General features: G+C 35.4%; 2 protein-coding genes and 1 long non-coding RNA gene across 7 annotated transcripts in view; all 3 read left to right on the top strand.

Annotated features, from left to right (window-relative positions):
• The first annotated feature begins 106 nt into the window (after positions 1-106).
• Positions 107-11,723, top strand: LOC132854972 (uncharacterized). Of its 3 annotated transcripts, none has more exons than XM_060883662.1 (7): positions 6,124-6,290; positions 8,213-8,515; positions 9,899-10,207; positions 10,826-10,975; positions 11,071-11,142; positions 11,282-11,337; positions 11,550-11,675. In XM_060883662.1, exons 1-7 carry the CDS (start codon positions 6,242-6,244, stop codon positions 11,658-11,660), a joined length of 1,050 nt encoding a protein of 349 aa, XP_060739645.1. In that variant the 5' UTR covers positions 6,124-6,241; the 3' UTR covers positions 11,661-11,675. The 3 variants fall into 3 exon arrangements, with proteins under 3 accessions (XP_060739646.1, XP_060739645.1, XP_060739644.1); XM_060883661.1 differs by having other exon boundaries at positions 10,823-10,975; XM_060883663.1 differs by lacking the exons at positions 6,124-6,290; positions 8,213-8,515; positions 9,899-10,207 and adding exons at positions 107-180; positions 974-1,282 and having other exon boundaries at positions 10,823-10,975; positions 11,550-11,723.
• LOC132854973 (uncharacterized) lies at positions 2,775-3,797 on the top strand. The gene is made up of 2 exons (XR_009649281.1): positions 2,775-2,972; positions 3,265-3,797. It is a non-coding gene; the product is annotated as an uncharacterized LOC132854973 (long non-coding RNA).
• A 5,066-nt stretch (positions 11,724-16,789) lies between the features above and the next one.
• The window catches only part of LOC132854971 (junctional adhesion molecule-like), an 18,779-nt gene continuing 15,258 nt past the window's right edge, over positions 16,790-20,310 (top strand). For 2 of the 3 annotated variants that reach the window (XM_060883658.1, XM_060883656.1), the window contains exon 1: positions 16,790-16,868. In XM_060883658.1, coding sequence (XP_060739641.1) covers positions 16,820-16,868 — 49 coding nt within the window. In that variant the 5' untranslated portion in view covers positions 16,790-16,819. Of the gene's footprint in view, positions 16,869-18,296; positions 18,603-19,063; positions 19,391-19,500; positions 19,591-19,890; positions 19,956-20,247 lie in introns of all 3 variants that reach the window. The other variant, XM_060883660.1, reaches the window with a different exon arrangement.

Raw genomic sequence — 20,310 nt, 5'->3', positions numbered from 1 at the left:
AGAAAGAATGTTGAAAGAGATTTTCAAAATAATATGACACAATGATTGTTGTGGTTTCCTGAAAACCAAAGTCTATAAAACAGAGACACTCAGGCAGTGTGTCAGATTGTGTGTGTGCAGAAGAATCAGTAATGATGAAATATTTGTATCTTTTCTCTGTTGTGTTTTATGTCACTGCAGGTGAGTGAAATAAATTTTCTATTACAGAAAGGAGAGCAAATATTAGCCAATGTACACAGTGTACATTTTTAGACATTTACTAAATTAGGTCTCTCATTCCCTGTCTTTTTGAATGTATCTATAGGAACTCATGAATGTGTGAGAAAAGTTATTTCCCATAAATTGTACATATTTTCTTCATTCTGATCTTAACCATAATAGTGGTGTGAATTTAACACCTTTTTCTGCTGTCTATCTAACCACCAACCTAGAAATGCACCACAGAAGCTGTGTAGTATTATTTTCTTCCACTGGTCTTTATTCTTAGATGAAGCTGTTTAACTAAAAGCGTCTCTCTGGTATTTAAAAATCCACAAATTGCAAAGTCACAAAACTATTATGTAACAAACAGTACTTGGGAACTGGGCTGATAAATAAGAGATTTAGGTTTTGAGTCCATATGATAATGAACTGGACAATTCCTTTAACCTCATGACTTGTTTCTCAACATCAGCTGTGAGATTTATATTCACATTAGAACCTTTACTAATCATTCCCTGAACAATAAAATATAGTAGAATAATATGTAAAGGAAATATAAACAAGCTAACATAATTATCTGCTTTCTGGACGTACCAATTCTCAAAGGATCCCAAAATGTATTTTCCACATGAACTAATAATTCTTAAGTAGACAGTAGTAGTAAAATAGAGACATTTCAATATTTTGGAATTAATTGTACTGAATTAATTGAAATATTGTACTTCATAAAGTTCTCAGTAGATTCTGAGTTTTTATATGTTTGTGTCTGTAGGCTGTGATCTCTCTGGTGATATAAAAAAGGTAGTAGAAATCACACGACACGGAGGTGGTTCAGTTCTGTTACTCTGCTCCTGCTCTGACCTGCACACCAAACCTCAGTTATTCACCTGGATGACCTACAGAACAGGAGGTCCGACTGATGTGTTAAATGATGAACACTACCGTGGCAGACTTCAGCTGTTTAATAACACTTCTCCTGGTAATCTGTCTCTGCTCATATCTGACCTGAGAGAAGAGGATCAGGGAGACTACAGGTGCAGCACTGAGAAGGAATACAGAGACATCAGGATTCATGTTAAAGGTAAAACATTTAAATACTCAATAAATGTTTATATTTAGTGTGCAAACAAACCTGATAAGAACTGAATTATAGTCACATATGTGTGACACATAACAAACATGTCTACTAAATTTACCATAACTGATGGTTTTACTCTATGAGTCGTAGTGTGTCACACTAAAATGACAAATGATTATGATTTATCATAAAGGTAAATGATTTAAATACACAATAAAATACATTAAGTAACAAAAATGTCTTCTCTCTTTACTATACCTCAGGGGAATTTATCTGAGTCATATAGTGACACATCAGTCACAATTAACATAAGCCTACATATACTATTTATTTAGGTTCATGTCAGTTATTATGAAGGGTTTATGTATGTGTCCAATCAAGTTGTCAGTTAATTAATGAGTAAACTTTATTTATAAGTTAAACCACATGACATAAACTTGTACGTTAACAACTATTTTAATGTTGTCATGCAAGATGATGTATTTTAACTGGAGTAATTTTTTCGGCTTGTAAGAGCAGCATTAGCTGGAATAAAACAAATAAATAAAATATAAGCTTTATTAAAGATTTTGCATTTATTAAAATAAAAATAAGCCAGTAATGTTTCAGTATTGGGTATCAGAGTAAAGAAAGAGAATTTAAACCAGTGATTGGCACTTTCTTTAAAAATCTCTTCAATTTGCAGCAGAAAATGTTGTGATTTATGTGCAGGAAATATTAATAATTGCAGTGTTTTTATTATTAACTGTAAATGTTCTGTGAGCTGGTGAAGGAGGCAGATGTAGAATACATGACTGTGTTTACAGGAGAGTCTGTAGTTCTGCCCTGTGTCTGCAATGACCTACAGGACAAACCAAAGTCTCTTAAATGGGAGTTTTCAATATTAACAGAATCGGGAAGCAATGGTTATCAGGAAATTTACCCTGAACAGACTGGACATCACAAAAACAGAGTTAAACTGGTCAGTAAAAGCTCCTCAGGAAACCTCTCCCTACTCGTATCAGACCTGACTGAACAGGACCAGGGGTACTACAGATGTTCAATACAGACAGAGATAAAAGATTTCAGTCTATATGTTAAAGGTACATCTATTAATTAATGACTGCGAACATGTTTTACTTCAGGGTCATGTGCCATATTAGTAACAGTGATTTAAAACAGCCTTTAGATCGAATATGATTTATATTTTCAGTAGGAAGAAGAGAAACTTCAACACGCTCAGGGAAAACAGACAGAAGAACTCAGTCAGTACAGCCTTCAAGGAAAACAACACAAAAACAAGGTAAACAATATACAAGGTATAACAAGATACAAAAATAACTTTCCTTTTTAATCAGAAGTGAAACACATATACATTCTTACATTTATTAATTAATACACAGTTTTGAGCATTTTGGTTGCACACACACACACACACACACACACACACACACACACACACACACACACATACAGTACACACAAACTCAGTTGAGTTGACTGTCACTGAGTTAACTGTTAAATGTCAGTCACTGAGTGTGTGTCAAACAGAACAGCAGCCTCCAAAACTTACTTGATCACTTCAGACAGTAAAATATTGTTGTTAACACTAGAGGTGTGATTTCTGAGGGTTTATTTCTCTTCACCAGGAACATGTGGAGAGAACGTGATTACTGAAGGATGTCCGGACTGTAAGGGAAAGTCAACAGATCAGGTTAGCAAACGTAAAATGAGTTATAACAGATCTGTTTCTACCTTTAGAGCTTTTGTTGTATTTGTGATACACTGCAGGTAACACACATGACCCACACATGCTTTCACTGAACACTGAGTTATAGGAAATTATCTTCTGCTGCTTCTATCAGAACAACACATGGTGTAAAGAAAGAAGTCAGATTTGGAAATTTGTGTCGTCTTTACAGGATTTTACCTGCTTCCTGGTGTAAACAGCAAAACCCACAGAATTTGTGTTATATGTGTAATTTTCCTCTTCTGTCTTTCCACAGCCTGAACCTGATCTTGTCACTTTCTGTATTAAATAACACATTAACACAGACTGCGCAGCTCAGGTCCAGATTAACACTGGAGAGAAAACTGAGTACAACCAACATTATAACAAACTAATCCGCAGTAAATATTCTCAGATATTATAGAATAATGCTGAAAACATAATAAATACACACCATGTTCCTGCACAAGATTCTTTCTGGTGGGATTTTTATGTGTGTTTGATTGTTAAAAAAGGGAAAAGGTTCCAGATAATTGCTTCATATTCACCTTCATTATATTAGCTAAGGGTATTGTTCTGCATTCACTTTTTCTGTTAATCATTAAAAACTGCTGATGGATAAATTTGCAAACTATATTTTGAGTGATTGTGACATTTTTCTCATTTTATGTGTCCCATTCTTACATATATCAGGTTAAGAAAGGAATGTGCTTGAAGGCTTTTGTGTAAATTCGGCTTGTGTAAGAAGTTCTTGTTTGTGACTTGTTTAAACCTTGAGCAAAAATAAAAAGAGAAGTATTGTTGAATTTGCATGGACTGAATGTGGTTTTCTAATAAATAAACAAACAAACAAACAAACATAAATAAAATGAAATAAATAAATGCATACAATTTTACAATCATACAATTTTACAATTTTACCGGTAAATCTAATTATTTACAGTATTTAAATTGAATCTCCCAAACAATCACACAAAAAAAGAATTTGTGGTAAATAAATAGTGTAATATAAAAAATATGACATTTGAAGTCTACAAATCTTCCAGTTATTTGTTATTCATTAGTGCTAAGGCACCACCTAGTGGTTAAGGTAGAACATGGACTTTTACATGTGACAAATTGAAGCAAAATTCTCAAATGTTTACATTTACATGACATTGTTTACAATTACATGTTGCTGTACTGAGGTTATGGTATGTGTGAAATTCTCTAATTTAATTGGTCAGGTGGTGCTGATTAGTTTTCTATAACAGCAGCTCTAACAGTAGTGCTGGTTGTAATTGAAATCACAGGTTTACGTTAATGCTTTATGAACATTTACCAGCTAGTAAAGATGGTCTACCAGTTTGAGCCCTGACTGTGTTTTGTAGCTGAAAACTGCACGTTTTTATGATGTTCAACAAAATTAAAAGTAACTTAAAACTGATAAAAAAATTTCAATCTTTATCCTAATGAGTATAAAATTCTGCAACGAAATAGAAACTAATTTACTAAATAAAAATCAGAATAGTTAAGCAAATTTTAAAAGAGTATTACTCAAAATTTACACGGACACTGTGACACAAAGAAGGGTCACAAGAAACAATTCCCTGTCAGACCAGCAGAGGGCATCTCTCTTGTAGATTGAATTTCTTCCTTGATTGTTCCACTGATTTCTTGTACACATCTGTCCTTTCAGTAAGAGGATAATATCTGTTGTATTAATGTTGTGGAGCCTTGTTTTGTATCCTTTTTAAATTTCAATTTTTGATTTTTTTGTTTTATTTATTTGTTTGTTTGTTTGTTTAATATTGTCTCGTTGCTGTATTTTGTTTAAAAAATGATCAAAACCCGGTCCTACACCTGATCCCCAAATCTTAACAAACACAATATTAATGCTGTAGATGAATATTACTCCAACTTGATTTCAAATTATTTTATTACCAGATTCAGACTTCCTCTGAGAAAAAAGAAAACTAATACAAAATGAACAAAACTAACAAAGTAAATCGTCCTGTTTAATTCAACAGAATGTTATTTATAGAGGACTTTTAACAGTAAACATTGTCACATGCAATTTTAAATTTTTACTCCAAATTCTGACCAAGCTGGAATATGTGAAGGAAATTTCATCCTATTCCTGTTCATGTGACATTAAGGCTCTTCTTTCTTCTTTCTGCAAAAATCTACATGTAGATTTAGATCACTAATGAGAAATTATCTGTACTTAAGCTGTAGAAGCAGCTTTGTAACACAAGATGGCGTTTTAATTCAGTTACAACAATTTAATTCAGCTGGTATTATTATTATTATTATTATTATTATTATTATTATTATTATTATTAAGCTTGTTGTAGTAGGACGAGTAATAAGTTATAGGTATCAGTAAGAGATAAAGTATCTTCTTTCTTCTTTTTGTAAATTTTTGATTTACATTTAAATTATTAGATTAATTATCTGTAGCCCAGCTGTAGTACCAGCTTCGAGACACAAGATGTCGCCACTTAGTTACTAAGCCGTAGCTCTCTTTTCAAAGGGTAAATAAATAAGTAAATATAGCAAATCACTTTTTAAAATCATTTTAAACTGAAAACGTGTTTATGAATAAAATTATACTCTTCTTATTAATCTTACTTTTCATAATCACTCTTGACCAGCCTCCATGTTCTCCTCAGCTCACATGTGGTAAATGTGTCTTTAAGACTTCCTGTAAGTTTCAGGAAACACACTTGCTGGTGTACTGATATATACTGATACTGATATATATAATATACTGATGAACATTACAGCTTTGTCCCAAACACTAGAATTCCTGTGTGTTTTAAAGTGAAGTTAATGTTGCAGCTCATGCCTAATTTTGCTTTTAATATACTTAATAAAGTCACATAATGTGTTATTATTATTATTATTATTATTATTATTATTATTATTATTATTATTATTAATATTATTATCTAATTATTTATTTAGTTAATTATTATTCTTTTTTTTCCATCTTATCTTCTCAAATAAATTAAGGACACGTTTGACTTGTAAATTTTATATATATATATAGCGTGTGTGTGTGTGCGTGTGTGTGTGTGTGTTTGTGTTTGTGTGTGTCTGCATGTGCGTGCGATGAAGTAAGTGATAAAATACATTTTTAAAAATGAGATATGACATAGTGGTTGTTGTGGTTTCCTGAAAACCAAAGTGTATAAGGAGAGACACTCAGTCAGTGTGTCAGTGTGTGTGTTTCACACTGAGGGACTGGTGTGTGTTCAGAAGAATCAGTAATGATGAAGTGCTTATATCTTTTGTATGTCGTGTTTCATGTCGCTGCAGGTGAGTGAAGTTATTTTTTATTTTCTATTACAGAAAGGAGAGAGAATATTATCCAGTTCTTATTTCAGCTGCTTTGTGTTTAGTTCATGTGGTTTCTGTCCAGACTGGGTTTACAGTAGGGTGGAGTTCAGCCCTGTTCCTAAAAAATAAACCAAACACTGTCAAATGTTTATTAATTAGAGAATTAAGAACGTTAACAAGTAATTTATTAATGGTTTTGTTCTTTTTTACTAGAATTGTATATTTTTAGACCAGCATGTTCTTCTAATTAATCTGTTCAAAAATGTGTAAACGTACACATCACGCCTTGTGTTATAATATTCTTATTTAGACCTGTTCAGCTTTGATCATGTGAATGTATCTATAATAAATCACATAAAGCATAGTAGAAAAGTTACTTCCTGTAACTTGTAGGTCACTTCTTCACTCTGGTCTTAGCTGTAAATAGATGTATGGGAATTTCACACCTTTTTTTGCTGTCTCTCTGTCACTGATGTCGCTCTGACCACCAACTTCACTTCCTGCATTACATCATATTTAGAGTTTTTATTTTTTACAATTAGTTACATGCATTTAACAACACTGTGTTCACATTTTCAAAACTCACAACAGTGGTATATTTGGACTCTCCTAAATTCAATGAATTTCTTTAAAAAAAATTGTAAAAGTAAATAAACTTTTAATTTTTTGCATGTAACAAATTGTAAATGTATAAACAGTGTGTTCACATTTTCAAAAGTCATAACAGCGTCTTTTAATAAAATGCATTTGTCTTAAAGCAAAAAAAAAAAGTAGAACAGCTGATTTCTACTTTAGCCTTACCAAGCATTACCTTTAGCCATCACTCTTCAATGCAGGATTCTTTCAGCTGTGTGATGTTTGAGGGGTTTCTTGCATGCAAAGTGTGTTTCATATCACAACACATTTAGATCTGGGCTATGACTTGGCCATTCCAGAAATATTTACTTTTCAGCGAGTCCTTGGTGGATTTACTGGTGTGTTTTGTGTCATTGTCATGTTGCAAGGTCCAGTTCAGCTCCAGCTTCAATTTACCGTCAATAATAATGACTGAGTGTTTGAGTACATGAGACAGAAATACAATCCAGGGTTTATTTCCAGTATTTCCAGGTTTATGTTGTTGAGAGAGATTTTACAGGTGTACTGGTGGAATAAATTGTTTTGAGGTGTGTGAAGTGTTTTGATGGTTATAGTGCATTATGGATGTGAGGTTAACTGCTGTAATGAGCTGCATGTTGGTAAAGAGCTTTGTAAAAGTGACAATAGTATTGATAAATGTTTATAAGTTATTATAAAAATCCTGGAAACAGTTTAAAGAAATCTGCACTTTGTGTAGTATTATTCTCTCCAAGTGGTCTTTATTTTCAGATGTAGTTTTAACATTGAGTCAAAACAAGTGGAACAAATACACACATGATCACAGGATAGTGTAACACACACAGTAGTTAGGAACTGGGCTGAGAAACAAGAGATTCAGGTTTTGAGTTCAGCTGATGATGTGCCACTACTGACCCTGTGTGTTTAAGTAAACCTCTTAATGACAAACTGGACAATTCCTTCATTCTCATGACTTGTTTTGTTTTCTCTCACAAGTGAACCTTTATTAATTATACCAATACTGAGATATAGAACAATTATAAATAAAAAAAATATGAACAAAAAACATAATTATCTGCTTGCTGGATGTACCAATTCTCTATTAATCACTAAATATTATTCTATCTATATATTTTTCACATGAACTAATAATTCATAATCAGTCAGTAGAAGGAAAATAGTGACATTTCAATATTTTGGAATTAATTGTACTGAAGAATAAATATTTCCTTAAAATCTTCATTATAAATATTGTACTTCATGTTGTATTCAGTAGATTCTGAGTGTTTGTATGTTTGTGTCTGTAGGCTGTGATCTCTCTGCTCAAACTAAACATGTTTACATTGGACTCCCTGGTGGTTCAGTTCTGTTACTCTGCTCCTGCTCTGACCTGCACACCAAACCTCACACATTCACCTGGATGTCCTACAGAACAGAACGTCTGACTGACGTGTTAAATGATGAACACTACCGTGGCAGACTTCAGCTGTTTAATAACACTTCTCCTGGTAATCTGTCTCTGCTCATATCTGACCTGAGAGAAGAGGATGGAACAGACTACAGGTGCATCACTGAGAAGAATTACACAGACATGAGTATTCTTGGTGAAGGTAAATTATTTAAATACACAATTAAAGTTTATATTTAGTGTAAAATCATTCTTGATCATACTTAAAGTTAATTATAGTTACATATGTAATAAAATGTCTACTCCATTTACCATGAAGGGGAATTAATTTAGGAGTCATATAGTGACACATCAGTATTAAGTTATAAATGACATTAAATACTGATGATGGTATCAGACTGACCTGAACTTTGGACTGGTGTTGGATTGGATTTGTGATATTTCTCAGTCTAAACTAAGATTTATTCTCATAACATTGTAGTGTTTATAGAGCTACATGTCAACTGACATAAGACATAAACATTAATAAAGACTTCACTAGACATCACTGTCAATTTGTTGAGTTTTTTTTATCTTAATATCTGATGCAGGGGGGGCACGGTGGCTTAGTGGTTAGCACATTCGCCTCACACCTCCGGGGTTCGATTCCCGCCTCCGCCTTGTGTGTGTGGAGTTTGCATGTTCTCCCCGTGCCTCTGGGGTTTCCTCCGGGTACTCCGGTTTCCTCCCCCGGTCCAAAGACATGCATGGTAGGTTGATTGGCATCTCTGGAAAATTGTCCGTAGTGTGTGAGTGCGTGAGTGAATGAGAGTGTGTGTGTGCCCTGCGATGGATTGGCACTCCGTCCAGGGTGTATCCTGCCTTGATGCCCGATGACGCCTGAGATAGGCACAGGCTCCCCGTGACCCGAGGTAGTTCGGATAAGCGGTAGAAGATGAATGAATGAATGAATGAATGACATTAACCATTAAAACCAAACTCTAATTTACAGTCAAAGAAACTCTACATAACACACTAGACCTGGTGTTTATATCAATTTAACATGAACATTGATGAACACAGTGAAGTCTTGATGAAGTCTTTTTAAATACATGTCTTTATAAATCTTGATTTAGGTTCATGTCACTTATTATTAGGAGTTTATTTAGGAGCCATTTAGCCCTATGAAAAAGTCCCTTAAGTAATATTTTAACTTTATTTATCAGTGACGGTTCACTGATCACCAGCTTCACCTCCTACTTTGTGCTTTATTTACATTTTTTGGTTAAATCTATTTCTCAATACTGTGTTCACATTTTTAAATCTTTTCACACAGTGAACACAGCAGCGGTCTATGTGGACTGAATTATGTATCACTTTTCTTTAATTTGACACAAAAATTTCAAAAATCATGAATTATTTTCTAAGTCAAACTCAACAGTAAACAAAACTCTTTGTGTCTACAGCTTATATATCACATGTACTTTTCACCATGCAGTGTGTAGTGTTGTCTCCTCACAGCTCCAGGGTCCATGTTTCAGTCCTGATCTTTGTACTTCATGTTGTATTCAGTAGATTCTGAGTGTTTGTATGTTTGTGTCTGTAGGCTGTGATCTCTCTGGTGATAAACATCAGGTAGTTATCAATGGACACCCTGGTGGTTCAGTTCTGTTACCCTGCTCCTGCTCTGACCTGCACACCAATCCTCAGATATTCACCTGGACGACTAAAAGAACAGGACACTGGACTGACGTGTTATATGATGAGCTCTATCGTGACAGATCTCAGCTGTTTAATCACATTTCTCCTGGTAATCTGTCTCTGCTCATATCTGACCTGAGAGAAGAGGATCAGAGAGTCTACAGGTGCAGCACTGGATTAGAGGAATACAGAGACATCAGGATTAATGTTAAAGGTAAAACATTTAAATACTCAATAAAAGTTTATATTCAGTGTGCAAACAAACCTGATAAGAACTGAATTATAGTCATATATGTAACAAACATGTCTACTAAATTTACCATAACTGATGGTTTTACTCTACGAGTCATAGTGTGTCACATTAAAATGACACCTATTTGGTGTGCAGGTCAGAGCAGGAGCAGGGTAACAGCACAGAAACACCTTTGTGTCATGTGATTTCTGTCTGATTATCATCACCAGAGAGAGCGCAGCCTTCAGAATACACCTTTATTACTACTGACATAAACCTACATAAACATTAATAAAAGCTTCAGAAGGTGTCAGTGCCATGTTTATTCTGACTTTGTGTTTTCTTCTAATTTACAGTCAGAGAAATAAAGTACAGATCTATTCATCAATTCTCTCAGCCTTCACCTCAGATGATACTTATTACACTTTATAAATCTTCATGTAGGTTCATGCCAGTTTTTGTTTATGTAGGTGTCAATTACACCTCATTAACATGACACAAATTATGTTACCTTTTATTTTTTTATGAAGTTTTTACAGACTTTAATAATTAAAGTCTGAGTGTGTTCTTTAGATTTATTAAGGTTTGTCTTTTCAGGAGGAAGAAGAGAAACTTCAACACGCTCAGGGAAAACAGACAGAAGACCTCCATCAGAACAGCCTCCAAGTAAAACAACAAACTCTCCACCTGCATCATCCTCAACAACACTGGAAAAAGCTAAACAGCAACCACACAGCAGCCTCCCTCTGGGTGCCAAAACTTTTAATAAGTACTGAAAATATATGATAGTATTATTACTTTTATTAAAACATTTTATATTTTTTGTTGTTGTTTTTTTTCCACAGTTCTCAGCATTGTGGCTGCTTTGCTGTTGGTGATAGTTGGTGTAATGGCATTTATTTGTTGGAGACGCAAAGGTACAAAACACACACACAGATTTTGAAATTGATTCATTAGTACAATTTCCACAAACTTCCTTTTGTGTCTCAATCAAAACAAGTTAGTCAGTAACTAAATAAGTTTGATGGTGTGATTTCTGAGGACTTTTCTCATTAGGACGAAGATGTGGAAACAACGTGATAACTGAAGGACGTCGAAAGCAGAATTATCAGGTTAGTGTACATGCAGGCCTGGATTCAGCTGTATTTTTATTGTCATGTGACATCTTTTAGTCTTAAATGTACAGAACAACACATGGTGTAAATAAAAAAGGTAAGATTTGGAGATTTGTGTCGTCTTTACAGGATTTTTCCTGCTTCTTTGAGACAACAGTAGAAGCAACAGAAGTGTTATATGTAGAATTTTCCTCTTCTGTCTTTCACAGACTGTCCCTGATGTTACTTACTCTACTGTAAGCCACATTCACACAGCCAGAGAAGCTCGGGTCCAGATCAATGTGGGAGAGCATGAATACGCCAGCATTGTGACAATTTAATCTGTAGTAAATATATAGAATAATGCTAAAAAATCATAGAGTAGTTTAAATACATATGATGGTAAGTACTGGATTCACAATATTGGCTTGATTTTTTTTTTTATAACCAAAAATTATGTGATTGTAATAATGTGTGCTGATGGATAATCTTACAAATCATGTTTTTAGTGTATGTGTGAGTTCTTCACTTTTTTTATGTAAGACATAGTGCCCTCTTTTCAATAAAAGCCATAGTGTCTGTGGCTTACTTGGTCTCGGTTTGTGTCTGTGTGACCCTGTATATTTCTGTACATGTGTGTGTAGACACAGGCATAAATATGTGTAAGGAACTACTGGGACAATTCCCTTTCAGACCACCAGAGGGGGTGCTGGCAGTTTGATTTTTACTCCTTGTAGAAGCGCCATGTGATCATGTAATGTGTTATGTTACCTGATCTTAATTATCCTTAAAGTATTGCCTTATTTATACCTGCCCTTTCACATCTGTCATTGTCGATTTATTGTTTATTATCACGTTCAGGTTTGCCATGCTATGCCTTTGTCATGCCTGTTTCTAAGTATTTGTGTATTGTTTTGTTTGTTGTGTCATTTTTTAGCTACAGTAAATAAAACCAGGAAGGTATTTAATCCTGCACATGGGTCTGATTCATTGTGATTCCGAACCTGTGAGTGCGTGTGGGAGTGTCAGGGTTCCTGCAATTATTTATTTTTTTCCAGACAACCATAAGCTTAAAAAGGAGTCTTAAACACCAGCTTTACCTCCTACTTTGTGCTTTAATTACATGTTTTTGGTTAAATCTATTTCTCAATACTGTGTTCACATTTTTAAATCTTTTCACACAGTGAACACAACAGCAGTCTATGTGGACTGAATTATGTATCGCTTTTCTTTAATACTGACTGACAGAACAGGACACTGGACTGACATGTTAAATGACTATATGGACTGCACAGACCTACACCAAATTCACACACTTCCAATATACAACCTGTTTACATGCTGTTTTTACACACTTTTTTGCTCTTTGCACATACTGTCTCACATTTCAGTCTTTGCTGTTTTGCACAATACTTTACATTATCTCTTGGACCTGCTGCAATGACACTGTGTTCATTCTGGTATTAATGCAAGCAATATTGTTGAACATACAATATTTACACTGATCGGTGCAGTTCCTGTTTAGTCTTTTGTGTATTGTCTTTTTTGTATTGTCTTGTAATTTTTTGTCTGCACTGTCTTTTGTCCTGCACTGTCTTGTCTGTCTTGTTTGTCTTGTCCTGCACTGTTTGCACCAGGATGCACAGTTGCACTTTATGTGGCTGACTTACTTACTTACTTACTTACTAAGTCCTTAGCTCTGTCTTTGCTTTAATGTACTTTAGCACCATGATCCTGGAGAAATGTTGTCTCATTTCACTGTGTACTGCAAGAGCTATATATTGTTGAAATGACAATAAAAGCTTCTTGACTTGATTTGACTTGAAATGATGAGCTCTATCATGACAGGTTTCAGCTGTTTAATCACATTTCTCCTGGTAATCTGTCTCTGCTCATATCTGACCTGAGAGAAGAGGATCAGAGAGTCTACAGGTGCAGCACTGGATTAAGGGAATACAGAGTCATCAGGATTAATGTTAAAGGTAAGTCATTTAAATACTCAATAAAAGTTTCAATTTAGTGTGAAAACAGACCTGATAAAGGGGGGCACGGTGGCTTAGTGGTTTGCACGTTTGCCTCACACCTCCAGGGTTGGGGGTTTGATTCCTGCCTCCGCCTTGTGTGTGTGGAGTTTGCATGTTTTCCCCGTGCCTCGGGGGTTTCCTCCGGGTACTCCGCTTTCCTCCCCCGGTCCAAAGACATGCATGGAAGGTTGATTGGCATCTCTGGAAAATTGTCCGTAGTGTTTGAGTGAATGAGTGTGTGTGTGTTCCCTGCGATGGGTTGGCACTTCCAGGGTGTATCCTGCCTTGATGCCCGATGACGCCTGAAATAGGCACAGGCTCCCCGTGACCCGAGATAGTTCGGATAAGCGGTAGAAAATGAATGAATGAATGAACAGACCTGATAAGAACTGAATTATAGTCACATATGTAACAAACATGTCTACTAAATTTACCATAACTAATGGTTTTACTCTATGAGTCATAGTGTGTCACATTAAAATGATGATTTGGTGTGCAGGTCAGAGCAGGAGCAGGGTAACAGCACAGAAACACCTTTTGCTTGATCAGGTCAGCAGAGGTTGAATTCTTTATGCCCAGCCTGTATTTACAGGGACAAAACCGGAGGATTCAGAGAAAGTGATCAGCTGTTTGTGTCTTAAGATCTCACTTATTCAGCCCTGGATGTTTGTCATGAATTGGTGGCAGGTGGCAAACAAGCTATCTGGCAATACAGGAGTTATGAAATCCCATAGTGAGACACTGAAATGTATGCTTGAAAGAGAAATATAAGTTACTTGCATAACTCTGGTTCTCTGAAAGCATTAAGTGAGGTGTCTCACCAGATTACCCTTCTTTCTGTGTGAAGTGAGGACGAGGTGTGCTTGTTTTGAATAATGTGATGACGCTAGGTGGCTCTTCTTATACTGAGGTAAGAAGCCAGACACAAGCATCATGTCTCCCAGCCAATAGTGGCTGGCATAATGTGATGGGGCTTCTGACGAATACACAGAAGGGACATATCCCATAGTGAGACACCTGACTTAATGCTATCAGAGAACTGGGGTCATGCAAGCAATCTATAGTTTCATCTGTTTATTGCTTTTCAGTCCTTTCAGTGACTGGTTAATATCTGTTGTATTAATGTCATTGTGCAGTCTTGTTTTGTATCCTTTTTAAATTTCAATACTTGATTTATGTTTTCTTTCTTTCTTTCTTTCTTTCTTTCTTTTTTTTCTTTCTTTTTAATATTCAATTCAATTCAATTTAATTTCTAATGCATATTTAAAATCTGCCTGAGCTGGCCAAAGTGCTATACATAGAGATAGAAGAAAAGGAAAAAAGAAAGAACATAAATATAAAAGAACATGTACAAATTATCAACAATTAAAAGCACAGGAAAAGAGGTGTGTTCCCCTGTGTTGCAGACGGGATCGCGGTACCAGTAAAAGGTGACCATTTTGGGATCTAAGTGATCTTGAAGGATTGTACATAACAATCAAATCAGATAAATATTTGGGAGCTTGATTATTGAGAGCTTTGTAGACGAATAGCAGAATCTTGTATTCGATACGGTATCAGACAGGCAGCCAGTGCAAAGAACGTAACCTTGGGGAAATATGCTCTCGTTTGCGGCTACCTGTGAGTAGACGGGCTTCTTGCTTAAGAAAGTTTTGCCTTTAGCTAATCTGCGAATGTGAAAGAAGCTGGTACTAACTATGGTGTTGATTTGTTTGACTAATTTAAGGCCATTTTCTAGGTGAAATCCTAGATCTTTAACATCAAAAGTAAGATAAGGAGTAAGAGGACCAAGGTTAATAGAAACTTCATCTGGGTGTTCTTTTGGCCCAAATTGAATGAATTGGGTTTTGTCATCGTTAAGTATTATAAAATTATTTGTTAGCCATAATTTGATACAATCTCTTGTATGCCGAGTTATCTTTGCGTTTTATAGGCATATAAAGCAGTGATATGACACCAGAAATTTGTGCATAATTCATCCCAGAGGTAACATATACAGCGAAAATAATACCGGTGCTAAGATCGATCCTAGGGGTACACCACAGGTGACGCGAGCCACGGAGGATGAATGGACACCTAAGTTGACTGTAAATCTTCTGTTTGACAAAAAGGATTGGAACCATTTCAATACTGTACCAGTCATACCAATCGAGTATTCAAGCCGAGATAAAAGAATCTTGTGGTCTACGAAATCAAAAGCAGAGCTCAAATGTAAGAGCACTATGGTCATGGTATCACCAGCATCTGTGGTCATTAAAATATTATTGAAAACTTTTAAAAGAGCCGACTCAGTGCTATGAAGGGTTTTAAAGCCGGACTAAAAAATATCAGAGATGGAGTTGATTTGCAGGTAGTTTCTCAATTTAGATACAAACGGCAAATTGGAGATGGGTCTGTAATTTGCATATATTAAAGAGTCAAGTACTGTTTTTTTTAAGAATAGGTGTTACAGCAGCCAATTTAAAACAGGCTGGAACTGTTTCGGTGCCTAAACAATTATTAATAATACTTACAATCTCTGGGCCGACTGTACCAAAAATCTGTTTTAGGAAGCGGGAAGGGAAAATGTCATGAGGGGAAAAAGTAGGTCTCAATTTTGAAGTGATTTCACTACATGTCTGAAGGGAGATCAGTTCAAATTCACTCTACTGTGAACTGGAGAAAGAGGAATCAAGTAGGTCTGCAGGCTGTATCAAATTAAAAACTTGTTCTCTAGTAGTGCTGGTTTTGTCTAAAAAGAATTGTTTTTAAATTTTCACAGTGAAAAGAAGTGATCACAGATGGAGTCTTGACGGGAGGATTTAAAACAGAATTGATAGTTGTTGTCAGGGATCAGCGCGGACTTTTGGACACGTGCTAATGTTTTTGTTATTGTCACGTGTCTGCCCCGCCTTCGTCTGCTCCTCCCTGTCCCCACACCTGTTTCCCATCGTGTGTGTGTGTGTGTGAGCCGCGTTGCCGATTGCAGCGCAGATTCATTAGTTTAGTTTACGTTAGTTCCCCTGTGTCGTGTGGATATGTTTGTCTGTCTTCCTTATGTATTAAACCCCTTTCATTTGAAGCTATCCTGCCTACGGGTCTGTCTCCTTCCTACCGTATCCGGGGGCCTGACAGTTGTAAAGAGCGTGCTAGAACAATGTGAATTTTTAGTAATGATATCAGATGAAAATTTATGCTTTGCAGCCCTAACAGCCTTTTGGAAGTTTTGAAGGGAGACATTCAGCATATCAAATGATATTTCAAACCTGTCTTTTTTTCCATTTGGGTTCTAATCGTCTGCAGGTGTGAGGCGAACGTGCTAACCACTAAGCCTGCATGTGCGTGCGAGTAAGTGATAAAATACATTTTTAAAAATGAGAGCTGACATAGTGGTGGTTGTTGTTTCCTGAAAAGCAAAGTGTATAAAGAGAGACATTCAGTCAGTGTGTCAGTGTGTGTGTTTCTGAGGGACTGGTGTGTGTGCAGAAGAATCAGTAATGATGAAGTGTTTATATCTTTTGTATGTCATGTTTCACGTCACTGCAGGTGAGTGAAGTTATTTTTTATTTTCTATTACAGAAAGGAGAGAGAATATTATTCAGTTCTTAGTTCATCTGCTTTGTGTTTAGTTCATGTGGTTTCTGTCCAGACTGGGTTTACAGTAGGCTGGAGTTCAGCTCTGTTCCTAAAACATAAACCAAACACTGTCAAATGTTTATTAATTAGAGAATTAACAACGTTAACAAGTAATTTATTAGTGGTTTTGTATTTTAATGTCATTTTTACTAAAATTGTATATTTTTAGACCAGCATGTTCTTCTCATTAAACTGTTCAAAGACGTGTAAACGTTCACAACATGCCATGTGTTATAATGTTCTTATTTAGACCTGTTCATCTTTGATGTGAATGTATCTATAATAACTCATATAAAGCATAGTAGAAAAGTTATTTCCTGTAACTTGTAGGTAACTTCTTCCCTCTAGTCTTAGCTGTAAATAGATGCTTGTCAATTTCACACCTTTTCCTGCTGTCTCTCTGTCACTGATGTCGCTCTGACCACCAACTTCATTTCCTGCATTACATCATATTTATTTTTATTTTATTCAATTAGTTACATGCATTTAACAACAGTGTGTTCACATTTTCAAATCTTAACAGTGGCCTGTGTGGACTGACATATCTGTCAGTTTTTAAAAAAAAAAAAAAAAATCTATTAAAAAAAGATGATTTCTACCCATTTCTTCTATTTTTCACTTTACTATCTATACAAAAGTGTAAATGTGTGGCTCTATGAGCAGTGTGGTGATGCATTGGGTTGTTTCGTCTCCTCACAGTTCCAGAGTCCCTGCTTCAGTCCGGATCTCTAGTTCCCATCTGTGTGGAGTGTCTTTGTTTGTTCTTTTATTTGTGCACCTTTTTATTGAAATATTAGGTAGGCTTATTGTCATGTAATGGATAAAGACGCTGTACATTGTGGCTAGAATGAAAGCAGGGAATCGGCTATGGCAGCATAACTAAAGAGAGATCCAGTAGGTAAGACAGGCCCCTGAGACATGAAGCAGCCAGTCACTCCAACCATAAAAAACCACACTCAACCATAAAAAAAAAAAAAAAGCAGTAGTTAAAGAAGAAGAAAAAATGTAAATAAATAAACTACTACTAGTAGAGCTCTGGGATGTAAAACTAAACACATAATTAACAGATGACTAAACTATTATGTAACATTAAAATATAGTACAATCATAAGTTAAAAAAAATTATATCATTTTATTATACAATATATTAATATAATAATTATCTGCTTGCTAGATTTATATATTTTTTGAATCAATTCAAAATTTATTTAACACATGAACTAATAATTATTAAGTAGGCAGAAGTAGTAAAACAGGCATTTTAAGATTTTGCAGTTAATTGTACTGAAGAATAATGTATTCAGTAGATTCTGAGCTTTTATATCTTTGTGTCTGTAGGCTGTGATCTCTCTGGTGATAATAAGACAGTAGAAATCATACAACATCCTGGTGGTTCAGTTCTGTTACTCTGCTCCTGCTCTGACCTGCACACCAATCCTCAGACATTCACCTGGATGACTGACATAACAGGAAATCTGACTGATATGTTAAATGATGAACACTACCGTGACAGACTTCAGCTGTTTAATAAATCTTCTCCTGGTAATCTGTCTCTGCTCATATCTGACCTGAGAGAAGAGGATCAGAGAGTCTACAGGTGCAGAACAGAGAAGGGATACAGAGACATCACGATTTATGTTAAAGGTGAATGATTTAAATGCATAATAAAAGTTGATATTTAGTGTGAAATCATCCTTGATAAGTCTTAAAATGAATTATAGTTATATAATTAACAAAAATGTCTACTCTCTTTACTGTACCTAAATGGGAATTTATCTAGGAGTCATATGGTGACGCATCAGTACAGAGTTAGAAATTAAATACTGATTATGGTATCAGAGTGACATGAAACTGTCGACTGATATCGGATTGGCTTTAACAAATATATAAAATATTAAGGTTTATTAAAGATTTTCAATTTATTAGAATAAAAATAACCAAGTAATGCTTCAGTATTGGGTATCAGGGTCCTGATAGAGAATTTAAACAGGTGATTGGCATGTTCTTTAAAAATCTTTGGTTTGCAGCAGGAAATGTTATTTGCAAGCATAAAATATTATTAATTGCAGTATTTCTATTATTAAATGTAAATGTTCTGTTTACAGGCTGTGAGCTGGTGAAGGAGGCAGATGTAGAGTCCATAACTGTGTTCACAGGAGAGTCTGTAGTTCTGCCCTGTGTCTGCACTGACCTACAGGACAAACCAAAGTCTCTTAAATGGGAGTTTTCATTACCCACAGAATCTGGAAGCAAACATTATCAGGAAATTTACCCTGAACAGACTGGACATCACAGAAACAGAGTCAAACTGGTCAGTAAAATCTCTCCAGGAAACCTCTCTCTACTCGTATCAGACCTGACTGAACAGGACCAGGGACTCTACACATGTTCTGTACAGGCAGAAAGAAAAGATTTCAGACTATATGTTGAAGGTATATTTATTCATTAATGACTGTGAACATGTTTTGCTTCAGTGTCATGTGCCATATTACTAACAGTGATTAAAAACAGCCTTTAGATCGAATATGATTTATATTTTCAGTAGGAAGAAGAGAAACTTCAACACACTCAGGGAAAACAGACAGAAGAATTCAGTCAGTACAGCCTTCAAGGAAAACAACACAGGAGCAAGGTAAACAACAAACTCAGAGCAACCATAGTCTAGTTGACATAACTTTCCTTTTTAATCAGAAGTCAAAAAACATATCTACATTCTTACATTTATTTATTAATACACAGTTTTTAGCATTTTGTTTGTTGGATATTGAAAAGCACAAACACACACACAGTTGAGTTGACTGTTAAATGTCAGTCACTGAGTGTGTGTCAAACAGAACTGCAGCCTCCACACCTTACTTGATCACTTCAGACAGTAAAATATCGTTGTTACCACTAGAGGTGTGATTTCTGAGGGTTTTTTTCTCTTCACCAGGAACATGTGGAGAGAACGTGATTACTGAAGGACGTCCAGACTGTAAGGGAAAGCCAACAGATCAGGTTAGCAAACGTAAAATGAGTTATAACAGATCTGTTTCTACCTTTAGAGCTTTTGTTGTATTTGTAATACACTGCAGGTAACACACATGACCCACACATGCTTTCACTGAACACTGAGTTATAGGAAATGATCTTCTGCTGCTTCTATCAGAACAACACATGGTGTAAAGAAAGAAGTCAGATTTGGAGATTTGTGTCGTCTTTACAGGATTTTACCTGCTTCTTGGAGTAAACAGCAAAACCCACAGAATTTGTGTTATATGTGTAATTTTCCTCTTCTGTCTTTCCACAGCCTGAACCTGATCTTGTCACTTTCTGTATTAAATAACACATTAACACAGCCGGAGCAGCTCAG

The sequence above is a fragment of the Tachysurus vachellii genome, chromosome 12, assembly GCF_030014155.1.
Source record: "Tachysurus vachellii isolate PV-2020 chromosome 12, HZAU_Pvac_v1, whole genome shotgun sequence".
Lineage (NCBI taxonomy): Eukaryota > Metazoa > Chordata > Actinopteri > Siluriformes > Bagridae > Tachysurus > Tachysurus vachellii.
This window is presented reverse-complemented; position numbering and strand designations above follow the sequence as displayed.